Consider the following 13,569-nt stretch of genomic DNA (forward strand, 5'->3'; position numbering starts at 1 on the left):
TACTGGGAATGAGGCTTCAGAGGCCCGGCCTGGGTCACTCACACTTTTTTAGTGATGCTTTTGGGGGTGGCAAGCTCATACAGGCGAGGGGATGCCCGAGCCGCCAGGGAAGCCCGGGAAATATAGTAAGGGTCATAGCCCTCGTTAAGGTCCTTTCGTACTTTGGGCTTGGCCAGGGAGATGATCCGGGGACTGGCCACTGCCTTCTTGGTGACTTCCAGCACCTCCCAGCGAGGATCTCGGTCAGGAACACACTTCTCTGACTGGGCCTTGGGCACTAGAGGGGGCAGGAGAGAGTGACAGCATCAGGCACTCGCCCTACAGAAATCAACCTGCAGGGTCAAAATTCCCAAGTTCAAAGGCCTCTCCAGTGATGAAGGAATGGAAAAACACATGTCCCATCCACACAGTGGAATATTACTCAGCCATGAGAAGGAGTGAAGCACTGACATAGGCTACAATGTGGATGAACCTTGAACACATGATGCTCAGTGAGAGAAGCCAGACACTAAAGGTCATACCGTGTGTGATTCCATTTATGTGAACTCGCCAAAACAGGCAAATCCATAAAGATAGGAAGTAGGTTAGTGGGTTGACCAGGGGCTGGGGACGGTATGGAGAGTGACTGCTGATAGTCAGGGAGTTTCTCTTTGGGGTGATGAAAATATTCTAAAATTTATTGTCGTGATGGGTACACAACTCTGTGAGTGTACTAAAAAAAGCATTGAATTGTACACTTTATTTTTTATGGATGTATAATGAATTTTACACTTGAAAAGGATGAATTGTAAAGAAAAAAATATTTCAAATGGCCACAGCCTGGACAGGGGGACTCAGGGGGGCTAGCTAATGGTGTCCTGTGGACTCTCCTCCCTCCTCTGATGTCACTGTGGGGAGAATCTGCAAGCGACGGCTATGGGAGGCATCTCCCGTTGGCTGGTCCTGCAGGCCTGTTGCGTGGACCCAGGGGCAGCTCCTGGGTGCACAGGACCTTTCAGGATTTAGCCTCCCACCTCATTCTGGACTCCTGCCCTCGCTGCCCAACACAACTACAGTTTCAGCCAGGCCCTCTCAGGAGTGCTGGCAATATGGCTCCGACCAGCCACATGTAGCAGTGCCTGATATGGGCTGGAGTTTTCTTCTATTTAATTTTAATGAAATTAATTAAATTATTTAGATCAACTGATTGATTGATTGATTGATTTTCATTGAAGTATCCACACGTGGCCAGGGGCTGCTGTCATGGACAGATAGCTCTCAGGAGCAGAGACCAGTGGCTCAGCCAGGCTCCCTCCTCACCACCTCTCTGCCACCCCCTCCTTTATAGTGAGCCGCAGTGCACGAATGGCCTGCTTAGAGACTAGAAGGGAGGTGAGCACCACTGGTCACTGGATTAGCCTTCAGTGTCTGGGAGCTTCAGGATCCTTGGCTCTGAGGAGTGCTATAGCCTCCTTTCTAAACCCCTTTGTTTAGAGCCTCTGTGCAAATGGAAAAGGCCACCCCCACCCCATTCTTAGAAGACAGGCCCTAGCTTGGTGGAGGGGCCCTTGATGAAAGAGAATGGGGCTCCTTCCACCAAGCAGACATAAGCCCACACAGGCCCACTGCTGGGCAAGGCCGTCGAGGCTGTACCAGAACTTTGCAGGGCAGATGACCATTCCTTCCAAAGGGAAGGGGGCCAAGCAGTTGGGCCTCAGTGGCCCCTTAGGGGTCTGGGAAGACCATGCCCAGAACCAGACTTCTCTGAACTCCTCTGTGAGAATTCTGGAGCATTTCCACTGTGGTAATATCTGGGCTTTTAAACTCCGTTGACTGAGTCTACTACCACACAGCACACATGTGAACACACAAAGAAACATGGACTCACACCCACCCACATAGTTCATGCTCTTCATTTGTCATCATTTCACTTTTTTAAATGCTGGTCACACCCATTAGTGGGTGGAAGTTCAATGTTTGAAAAGCACAACCTGACATTCTTATGCACACACACTTGGATGTGTATTTACAGGTATATCTGAAACATGGATCAATATACAGACAAGTGTGTATGCACAAATGTGCATATATTTATATTCCAAGTATATGTGAGAGAGAGAGAAACAGAATGGTCTTATGAAGCAGTGCATATGTAGTCATAAGTTTTCGTTCATTTCACCAGTCATTAAGGGAATGGATAAATGAATGAATTAAACAAACAAAAGCTCCTGTAAGCAAAGTTAAAGGAAAGAGATGGACTGGGGAGAAGTTATTTTGCAAAGTGCTCAACAAAGTATTAGTGAGCATCTTATATGAAAAGTTGCTCCAAATCAAGAACCAAAAACACAGGAAATAGAAAACTGGGGAAATGATAGAGCAGAGTAAACCAAAATGGCCACTCGTGCTCTCTGGTGATAAAGTGCCCAGAGCAGGGGACGCACAGGATCTCCAAAGCCTCTCACATTGCAGTCCTGGCATATAACGGCCACAAAGGATAAACAGGCACATAAATATATTGTAAAGATATCTGTTAGAACTTGACAAGTGCTACAGAAAAAGAGCATAGAGAACAGACAAGGTGCACACAGGTGTCCAGAGGTGGACACAGCTGATGGGTTAAGCAGGGTGCTCAGAGGGGCCTCACTGAGAGGACAGATTGGAGCTCCGCCCCATGGGAGGCAGAGAAGTGAGCCATGCAGGTGTCTGTGGTCCGTGTTCCAGGCAGCAGGAGAGGAACCAGGTGTGGGAGGGGGGCAGGGAACAGATCACAAGGGCCTGTGGGCCACACAGGGTGAGACAGGAGCCCTGAGAGGGTCATGAGCAGGGAAGGGTGGAATCCAACTTAAATTCAGCAAGACCTCTGTGGCTGCCACATAGGAAATGGGCAAGGGTGGCACCGGGGATAAGGGTGGAGGCGACTGCTTTGGTCCAGGGATGAATGAAGGGGCCATGAGGAGGGCAGGGGAGCTGTGGGCAGGTTCCTGATGTGCTCAGAAGGCCAAGACCACAGGAACCCTCAGTGCACTGGATGTGGAGTGTGACAGGAGGGGCCTGGCAGGGAGAGCACTTTTAGCATGCACACTCACGGGCACACACACGCGACTGCATGCATTTGAGTCTCTGCGTGTAACCCATGCTATACCCAGAAGGAAACACACCAAACTGCATTATCTTTGTGGGGGATTCCTTTCTTCTTTAGGCTCTCCTGCATTTTCCCAATTCTCTACCGCTAGTACACATTACTGTTGTCATGGAAAGACCGGTTATTTCATTTGTTTTAAAGGACAGAAGGGAATCAGGCCAACACCACTTCAGAGCTGCCCTGCGTCGGTTGAGCATTGTCCCACACACTGAATGGTTGCGGGTCTGATTCCTAGTCTGGGCGCACACCTAGGTTGCAGGTTCAATCCCCAGTTAGGGCGTGTCCTGGAAGGAACCAATCGATGTTTCTCTTCCTCCCTCCCTCCCTCCCACTCTCTCTAAGCATGTCCTTGGGTGAGAATTAAAAAAAAAGCTGCCCTTCGCCTCAGCTTGGCTCCCTCATCTTGGCCCTGTCCCCCCAACTTTCTCTTCTGCACCCATTTGTCCTGCTAGCAGACCCACTCAGACAGCACTCAGCTTCAGGACCATGGCCCCCTCTAACTTCTGCCTCTCTTCCCCCGGGGAACCTGCACAGTATGACTTGTCCACAGGAATCTGACAACTGGTCTGCAGCTAAGGGAGGAGACAAAGGAAGAGGGAAGCACAAATCTGGCAGAAGCAGGCCTATGTCCAGTGGGGATGGACACAAGGACCTACTTACTGGCCAAGTGAAGGAGCCGGTTATAGTCTGATATGTGTGGCTTGGGTTTTGGCACAGGGTCCCATTCTTCCAACAGGGTGGCTGGAGTCCTGGGCTTTGCCAGTTGGAGGATCCTTGAACTAGGGATGGCCTTCTGGGCTGCCCTGGACACCTTGGACACCTGGAAGCAGAATGAGAAGGGAAAGAGTGAAACAGTCCATCATTCCTCCGAGGCCCCTGGCTCAAAAAAACCCATAAGCAACACCAAGAGACAGATGACTAACTGGAAAGAAATTAGTTTGCAATGTGCTCAGCAAAAGGCTTAGTAGGTATCATAGGTAAAGAGCTCCTCTAAATCAATAACCAAAAAAAAATCCATAAGGGACTAGACTAATCACACAGGACAGTAAACCTATGTGGTCAATAATCCTCTCTGTTGACCAAGGAAATTAAATTAAAACAACAAAATATCACTGCATGCAAACAAATGTGGCAAAAATGAAAAAGTCTGACATTGTCCAGCCCTGGTAAGAATGTGGGAGGAGAGACATCCTCATGCATTGCTGGTGGGAGAGTAAATTAGTGCAAGCACTTTGGAGAACAGTTTGTCCATCTCAGATGAAACTGAGCAGGTGCCCACTTGATGACTGCCATGTAGAGAAATGTCTAGAAGGCACAAGGACTTGAGCACAGTGGTATTCACTGCAGATGGAAGCAACCTAGTTGTCCATCAATAGGGGACTGGAAAAACTATGGTATATTCGTAGGATAGGATGTGACCCAGCAGTTAAAATGTTGCTTCTATATAAATCAGCATGACAAGCTCTAGAAAAAAATACTGAGGGGAAAAGCAAGAAGTAAGATGCCATATATGTATATTGGGCCTGGTTTATGGGTCTGTGTATGTAATAAAGTATAGAATGATGAAAATAAGACAGCTGGTCAAAGTCATGCATCTATTGCTCTCGAGTCTGTTTCCACTTGTCTGTCTAGGCCCCTGATCCCAGCCCACTGAGGGGAGGCAGTGCCTCTACCACTGAGGTGGGGGGGGTCTCAGGAGAGCGAGTCACCTACCTCAGACATGTTCATGCTCCAAATGTTATTTCTGACCCTCGGGGTTGCCAGTTCCCTCAGGCGACTAGATGCTTGGTGGTCCAAGGTAGACCGAGGAATGGGCAGGATGGGAGTAATCCTAGGGGACATCCACATTTGAGACACTAGCTCAACCAAAGGGGAACATATCTGTGAGTTTGTGTGTATGTGTGTGTGATCTCTTTCTCAGCTCCTCTCTGTTTCTTGGGATAAGGAAGGAAAAGGGATTCATAAAAGAATCTCTAACAGGAGCCCCTATGTGTTCTCAAGGCTGGAGCTACGCTGTCCTGGGATCATCCCCCCTACCCAAAGGCCTTCTACCCACACCCACATCATCAGAGCCAGGGGCCAGATTTGAACCTGAGGGTTAATAGTGTGTGTCCAGCAGTTATCACACAAAGCTGGGAAAGTGTCCACTGGGTTTGCTGAGCCCACGCCTCCTAAAATCAGGTCTCAACTATGCCTCTGCTCCAGAAATAAAGCCATGTTTCATTGATCTAAGACAGACTTTTTATATTTTCACATCTCTGAGGTCGGGATGAAGCTTATAAATGCTGCCAGCCAGACGTCAGGAACTCCACAGTTATCCTCGCTGGTGTGTGGATATAGCTGTTCTCACTGAAATAACCTAAGTCAAGCTATGTGCATTCTTGTTTCTACAGATGTTAAATCTGATTGCAATTTAAATTATCTTCAGATTGAACTATGATTCAGGATTAAAATGAAAAGTTATTTTCACAAAAACAGGCTTAAAAACAGTGTGTGGGACATGTCAACATCTCTGAATCAAAAAATAAATTCAGACCTCCCATCAAAATGGCAGCTAGGTAAATGTGGTACTTGCCTCCTCCCACAGTCACATCAAAATTACAGCTAAACTACAGAACAACCATCATACAGAACCACCTAAACCTGGAAGTCCTATAACTAGGTGATTTAAAAAGGAGCCACAAAGAGACTGGTAGAAGGGGTAGAGACACAGAACAGGCTGATCACACACCCAAATGGGGCAGATACAAATTAGGAGGGATATCTTGGTTGCAGAAGTCCTCCCTGAGGAGCAAGGGGTCCCAACTCCACACTAGGCCCCTCAGCCCAGGGTTCCAATGCCAAGAAGAGAAGTCTCCATAACTTCTGGCTATAAAAACCAGCAGGGATTGAGGGTGAGGGAGACAGAGGGCTGCTGGAGTCACAGTCAGTTCCTCTTAAAGGGCCTGCACATGGCCCTGACCAGTATGGCTCAGTTGCTTGGATGGCCGTCCCTTACATGGAAAGGTTACGGGTTCAATTCCCAGTCAGGGTGCATACCAAGGATGCAGGTCCAATCCTGGTCAGGGTGCATAAAGAAGGCAACCAGTCAATGTTTTTCTCACATCGATGTTTCTCTCTCTCTCCATCTCCCTTCTTCTCTCTCTAAAATCAGTGGAAACATATCCTCAAGTGAGGATTTAAAAAGAGAGGCTGCCCGTTGCTCAGCAGTTGAGCATCGACTTATGGTCCAGGAGATTGTGGTTTGATTCCCGGTCAGGACACATGCCTGAGTTGCAGTCTCAATCCCCAGTGGGAGGTATGCAGGAGGCAGCCGATCAGCGACTCTCATCATTGATGTTTCTATCTCTCTCTCTCCCTCTCCCTTCCTCTCTCTGAAATCAATAAAGGCTCACACACAGACTTACTTGGGCTTACTCACTCTGAGCTCCAGCACTGGGGCAGCAGCGTGAAAGGCACCAGAGACATAAAGGAAGGACCTGAATTGTCCAGCATCAGTGCGAGAACTGCGAAGGCTGCTTTGCCCCAGACAGAAGTGCTGGCAGAGGCCATTGTTCCTTTGATGAGCTCTCTCCCAACAGAGCCTGCAGATGGGTACCATACCTGAGACTCCATCAACCTGGCTCACACTGTGTTGCCCTGCTCTGGTGATTCCCTGAGACTCTTCCCCACCCAACTATCAGACCTACCTAAGCTGTTCCAGTGGCTTTTTCACAATATGGCCTGTTTTGGCTCATATTTCACATTTTCCTAAAATCTCTCAAACAAGCAGCATTTGGCCTCAGCAAGCCCACTTTTGCTAAGTTGCCCCAGGGCCTGGCACTAGCAGCAGCCAGACTTGATTCATAGCTTGGCCTCGCCTGAACACCTCCAAGCCCAGCACAAGTAGCAGCCATCTTCAGATCACTTTGTAGTTCATGCTGGGTGGCCCCAGGCAGAACATGGGTGGTGTCTGACCTTGGCCTACACTTTCCAGGAGGCCCCAGAGCCAACATATTAAGTGTGCAGCTTCCGACCACATCAAAGCATCACCACCCAACCACCTCCACAAGTGACACACTCAAAGAGCAGACTCAGCGGGCATCATAGCCCTGCTGAATTAAGTCCTGCCCTGTGGTGTAGACCCCTGCATGATCCTCCATGGTGGTCAAAGGTCCATGGTCACAGCCAGTCCTTGAAGCTGATCAGCGTGGGAGTAAATCCTTCCCATTGATGTGCCAACAGCAATCAAGCCTCAACTACAATAGGAGGGTGCACACAGCCCACACAGGGGGCACACCTCAAGTGCCCAGCTTGGAGGATCATGGGGGGCTGTGCTATTGGATCCTATAGTTACACTTGCTACATTAGGCCACTCTACCAAGCCCAGGAGACATAGTAGCTTTGCCTAATACATAGAAACAAACACGTGAAGGTTGCCAAAATGAGGAGACAAAGAAAATGTCCCAAATGAAAAAACAGAATAAAACTCCAGTAAAAGAACTAAACAAAATGGAAACAAACAAACTACTAGTTGAAGAGCTCAAAACACTGGTTATAAGGATGCTCAATGAACTCAGTGAGAGCTTCAACAGCATCAAAAGGACCAGTCAGAAATGAAGTATAGACTAACTGAAATGAACAATAATTTACAAGGAATCAACAGTAGATTAGAAGAAGCCAAGAATGAAATCAACAATTTGGAACATAAGGAAGCAAAAACACCCAATCAGAACAGCAAAAAATAATAATAATAATTTAAAAAATGAGGAGAGTGCAAGGAACCTCTGGGACAATTTCAAGCATACCAACATTTGCATCATTGGGGTGCTGGAAGGAGAAGAGAGAGGACAAGAAATTGAAAACCTATTTGAAAAAATAATGACAGAAAACTTCCCTAACCTGGTGAAGAAAATAGACATACAAGTCCAGGAGGTGCAGAGACTCCAAACAAGATGAACCCAAAGAGGCCCACACCAAGACACATCGTAATTAAAATGCAAAAGGTTGGAAACAAAGAGAGAATCTTAAAAGCAGCAAAAGAAAAGCAATTAGTTACCTACAAGGGAGCTCCCATAAGACTGTCAACTGATTTCTCAACTGAAACTTTCCAGGCCAGAAGGGATTGGAGAGAAATACTCAAAGTGATGAAAAGCAAGAATTACTACAACCAAGACTACTCTACCTAGCAAAGCTATTATTTAGAACTGAAGGACAGGTAAAGAGCTTCCTAGACAAGAAAAAAATTAAAGGAGTTCATCACCACCAAACCAGTATTATATGAAATGTTAAAGGGTCTTCTTTAAGAAGAAGAAAAGAAAAGATAAAAAACATGAATAAAGAATAGCAATAAATACATATCCATCAACAGTTGAATCTAAAAAACAAAATAAACCAACAAGCAGAACAGAAACAGACTCATAGAATCAGAGAACATTTTGATTGTTGCCAGATGGGAGGGGGTTAGAGGGATAGGTGAAAAAAGTGAAGGGATTAAGAAGTACAAATTGTTTGTTACAAAACAGGGGGCTGTAAAGTACAGTATAGGGAATATACTCAATAATATTCTAATAACTATGTATGGTGTCAGGTGGATGCAAGATTTATTGGGGTGATCACCTAGTTATGTAATGTCCAGTCACTGGGGTGTTCACCTGAAACTAATATAATGTGTGTCAAGTGTAGTTGAAAAATAAAAAATGATTTTTAAAAAAATGGTTAAAACATTCTAACACACCTCAGCTAATTTAGTTCCACTGTATGTTCCTTTTTATTAATACATAATTACAATTTGTCTAAATAATTCTAAAGATCACTTTTGACAAGCATGAAAGTTCTAAGTGATAATAAAGAATTGTGTCATTAGTTGTACATAAAATAATAATGTCTTACAATTACTAGCTTCTCAGAGCCAACAAAATCCATCATGGTGATAAGTAACATTACTGAGCACTTACTGTGGCAGGCACTGTGCTAAGTACCTTTTGTGTGTGATCTCCACTACCACCGGCTCTGCAGGTGGAGAACTGAGGTCCCAAGGGTCATGGGCCTGCATGCAGGCATCCAGTTAGGACTTGGGTTATCTAGTCCCAGGACCTGAATCCTCCCCATGCTGTATCCCATTGAGGGCACAGAAAGGTTTTCTGCCAAACTCTGCCCTTAGAGTGCCTGCCCAACCCTTACCTATTGCTGTTGTAATACTCCGAGTAGAACTTTTTAGGTCGAGCCAGTTCCTCCACTCGGCGGGACACTGCTATACAAATGGGAAACAGCCCCAACTTGAAACCTGCCCATCCCCTGGGGTTTTCTTCTACTGAATTCAGCTTTCTATGGGCTACAGCAAGAGACATGGTGTAAGGAACTATGGGCCCCCACAGTTCAGCACTAGACACCTTACAGAGGGGTTACTTTTGCTGTCCCCATTCTGGAGACAACAGGCTTAGAGGCCTGAAGTCCCTTACTCGAGCACAGAGGATGGGAGTAGCAGGGCTGGAACAGGAGCTCAGGCCCATCAGTTCCTCAACAGGGCTCATGTGGCTCCAACAACCCCCCTGTTTGGGAAAGTGGACTTTGGTCTGAAGTTTGTACAGGCCTAGGATTTCCAGGGGCTTACTGTTCACTATGGGGGAGATTCTAAACTCCAAGAGAGAACCTGCCCTTTACTTCTCTCTAATAATGATCTTCCTTGAAATGCCTTATTTGAAGGGATCCATTGCTCTCAATAAATGTAGAAACCATTGTGAGAGGGAAGAAAAAAGCCTTTTTGTGAAGTTAATACTAACCCCCACTTTGGCTGTGGTGCAAACTGGGATTTCCCCTGGAGGATTTGCCCCACACCCTTCATCCCCAGGGCCAGCTTCTATATAGGTCTGGCTCCTTGGGGTATAGAGTCCAGAGATGAGCCCCAGGAACACTGTGGGGGACAGATACTTCTGGGAGATGGAGAAGAGGGGAAGAGACGAAGGGACTCCTAGGGGGGTTAGGGCTAGGGTAGTCCCCAAGTTCTCCCCAGTCTGAGCAGGGTACAGGTTGGGGTGGGATGGGCGACCCAGGCCCAGGAAGCCAGGAGTAGCATGTCAGACAGAGTGGCCAAGAGCATGGGTGGGACAAGGGCCAATTCTGGCCAACCCCTGAGCCATTTGGCCACTAATGGAGAAGTAGAGGCAGTGGGTGGTTTCAACCTACCAGGCATCGTGACAGTGAGGGTGGTGTCTTCCAGAAACCTCTCTGTCCAGTAAACGGATGGCCTGGAATGCACCCAGTCGTGGCTCAGGGTGAGGGAAGCCGGGGCAGAGGCTTCCTAAGCCCTGCTCTGAAACAAAACTCAGGGCACCCCATAAACACAGACACACATGCAGACAGGATGACAATGAGGCAGAGGCAGGGTGGCTGGAGGAAGACGGGGTGGAGTGACCAGGGGGTAGGAAGGAGAGAATGTGGAGGCACAAGAGGGACACGGGGAGAAAAATCTTAAAGTCATGGGGAAATGTAGATTATTTAGATTATTTTGAGCAAGCCTGATGTTCAGAAAAGTGGGGAGCTGGGGGGAAAAAGGTATATCTAAGGAAAGGGCCCTGGGGCCTGGCTGTTCCCCCCAACATGGGCAGGAGATGGAGAGAGGAAACACCCTGGGACTTACCAGTAGACACAGAACTTCAAGTTCCTCATGCATGGGGAGATCCAGGCATAGCCCTTACAGCAGCACCCCATCCTGCGATGAGACAGCCCAGCCCCTGCCTTGCTCTGCAGCTCCCACTTGCTCAAATGCCTCACTGTCCTGGGCCAGCACCCAGAGGCCACAGCCGGCCACAGCACCCCGCTCCCCAAGCCCCCATTGTTGGCACCCTGACTTTTCACCCCAAGTTTACTTTGTGGGTGACAGATGGGACCCCAGGGGCTGTTCTTCTTGAAGACCCCCAGCCCTGCCTCCAGCAAGACCTCCCAAGCTGCTCACTTGTCTTTCAAGACTTGCCAGTTGGTCTTGGGTTTCGCCAGCTCAAAAAGTCTCCTCCTCTTCTTCTTCCCTTTTACCACCGAGGTGCTGGGGAACCTCTGGGTGATGGACAGCCGGCTTTGGGAGATGTGGATGGTGAGGCTCGAGTTGCTAGTTTTCCAGCCACCCTGAGTCTCCTTGCCCCTTGAAGAGGCCTCTCTCTGGTGGGAATCTGGCACCAAAAGACCTGGTCTGCAATCATCATTCCACCAGCAGCCAGATGTGTGACCCTGGCCAGGTGGCCCCGTTCCCTCCTCTGCGAAATGAAATCGGGACCTGCCCCCGTCTCTATTTCACAGATGGTCGCAGTTATTACATGAGACGTTCTCTTATCTCATGTGTATCCAGGCTCCTGAGGGAGACTGAACTACAGAGAGGCCCCAGGCAGCCCTCACAACTATGGGAGGAACAGGGCCTTCTCCTCACTTCCTGCGGCCGTAGGCTCAAATGTCCTCCCTGGGCCCCTGTCACTGCCCTGCACCACTTTCTCCACAGGACCACCCAACATATCACAGGTTGTGTCAGCAAACATCCATCTGCAGTGTGAGAGATATAGCCCACGAAGAGGGTAGCCGACGGGGAGGGCACGGGCCAGCTCCTGCTCACCCACCGGGCTCCTTCCTGCCTAGACAACCACAGTCCAGAAGAGCCAAGAACGTGGCCCAGTAGAAGGAGGGAGGGATGCACACACTAAACCCACAGGTGAGAGGGCACCTGGCTCATTGCAGGATACCACCAATTGCCAAAAATCAGTCCCATAAATGCTTCATTCACTAATTCTCAGTCCAACCAGAACATGTGCTCCCAGCCATCTTCAACATTTCTGGCAATTTGTAGTGGTTGGAATGGTTGCAGCTTCTGAGCTGGGAGATTTTCCCCATTTCTTTTTTTTCTCTAAGTGAGGGCCACCTCTCTTCACCTCTCAGCTCTGGCATCTAAACTCTGACTCCAAAATTGGCACTTTTGTAGGGTTTTCCACTATATCCCACCTGCTACCTGGACAGAGGTTGTGTTTGCCCACTTCGCCTCAGAGGCCATTTAGGGTACTGTCCACCCTGTCTGATACCCTCACCCTAGGATGACTGCATGGACCCCAGGGCCACCCACACTGGCAGCAATGACACAGAGGCCACAGGAGCACAGGGTGGACATGGGGATACTGCTCTCTCCCCTGGGCCTGAGACCCCCCAGCCAGTGCAGGCCCCTCCACCATGCCCACCTCATCTCAGGCACTCCCTCCTCGTCATCTTTCTCCAGAGCCCTCTCCAGCTCTTGGAGGGCTTCTCCTGGGTCCTGAGCATCCAGAAATTCTTCCTCGGCCACCTCCTCAGGGGGAATTTCTTCTTCTTGGTCTTCGAAGCCCAGTTTCCCATCATCTAGCTCTTGGTATTTGAGGTCCTTGGAGCCCAGGCTCTCATACACAGTACTCTGAGGGCCCGGAGCGTCATTGTAGTGCCCCTTTTCTGACCTGTCCTCAGCCTCCGAGGTTTGGTGGTTGCTGAGCAAACTTTGCCGATGGTCCCCCATGAACAGGGCCCTCCCCCAGCCCTTCAACCTTGCTCCCAACGCACCCAATGTGTCTGTGGTCACCAGGCGACAGGAGAATGGCCTGCCCACATTCTCGGCATCCACATTCCACTCTACAGGTGCTCATCACTGAGTACTGCTGAAGCTCCTCCCGTGGCCCCTCCTGTGTGGGGCCCACTCACTCCCTCCAACCTCAGCCCCTCATTTTTCCTCTCCTGTCACTCTGCCTTCCTGCTCCATGAACATGCATGCCAGGTGTGTACCCCTCCTCAGGGCCTTTGCACTTGCTGGTCTCTCTGCCTGCAATCCTCTGCCACACATGTCCCGGGTCAGCTCTTACTCAGAAAGGCAGCCCCAATCCTGGGTCTCTCTGCATCCTAACATTTTGTTTGATTTCTCTGCAGTATTTGGTATCACCTAAAATGACATTGTTGACTTATTTGTTTTCTACTCTGCTTTGTAGAAGTCACCTCTCCAGACCAGGTCTTGAGAGTGTCCCATTCTGCACATCCTGGCACCTAGAATGGCACTGCCCACAGATGGCTCTCAGGAAGAGCTGTTGAATGAATGGTTAGATTGGGAGCATGGCTCTGTGCTAGAGCAGACCTGACTCCATCCTACATTTCTTTTTCTTTTTTTTAAAATATGGTTTTATTGATGAAAGAGAGAGAGGAAGAAAGAGGAAAGGAGAGAGGGAGAAACATTAATCGGCTGCCTCCTGCAAGCCCCCTACTAGGGGGCCCATAACCCCCCTGGGAATGCGCCCTGACAGGGAATCGAATCAATCCTTTGGTGCATGGGATGATGCTCAGCCAACTGAGCCACACTGGCCAGGGCCTACATTTCTTTTTAGTAAGAGATCCCATTTGCACTCAGATGAAGAAGGCAGCGCTGGTGGTCATAGCTCACCAGGGGTTCTGTCCCCTTCCCAGGATTGACTTAGGAATGA

General features: G+C 48.8%; 1 protein-coding gene across 1 annotated transcript; it reads right to left on the reverse strand.

The window, feature by feature from the left end:
- Positions 1-38: 38 nt before the first annotated feature.
- Positions 39-12,620, reverse strand: SPMAP2 (sperm microtubule associated protein 2; the record flags this gene model as incomplete). The annotated part of the gene is made up of 9 exons (XM_081135438.1): positions 39-277; positions 3,782-3,941; positions 4,835-4,952; positions 9,284-9,353; positions 10,286-10,347; positions 10,740-10,811; positions 11,055-11,265; positions 11,520-11,629; positions 12,313-12,620. 9 exons carry the CDS (start codon positions 12,618-12,620, stop codon positions 39-41), a joined length of 1,350 nt encoding a protein of 449 aa, XP_080991564.1.
- Between the last annotated feature and the right edge of the window lie 949 nt (positions 12,621-13,569).

This window comes from Miniopterus schreibersii (assembly GCF_964146895.1).
Source record: "Miniopterus schreibersii genome assembly, chromosome: 4".
NCBI lineage: Eukaryota > Metazoa > Chordata > Mammalia > Chiroptera > Miniopteridae > Miniopterus > Miniopterus schreibersii.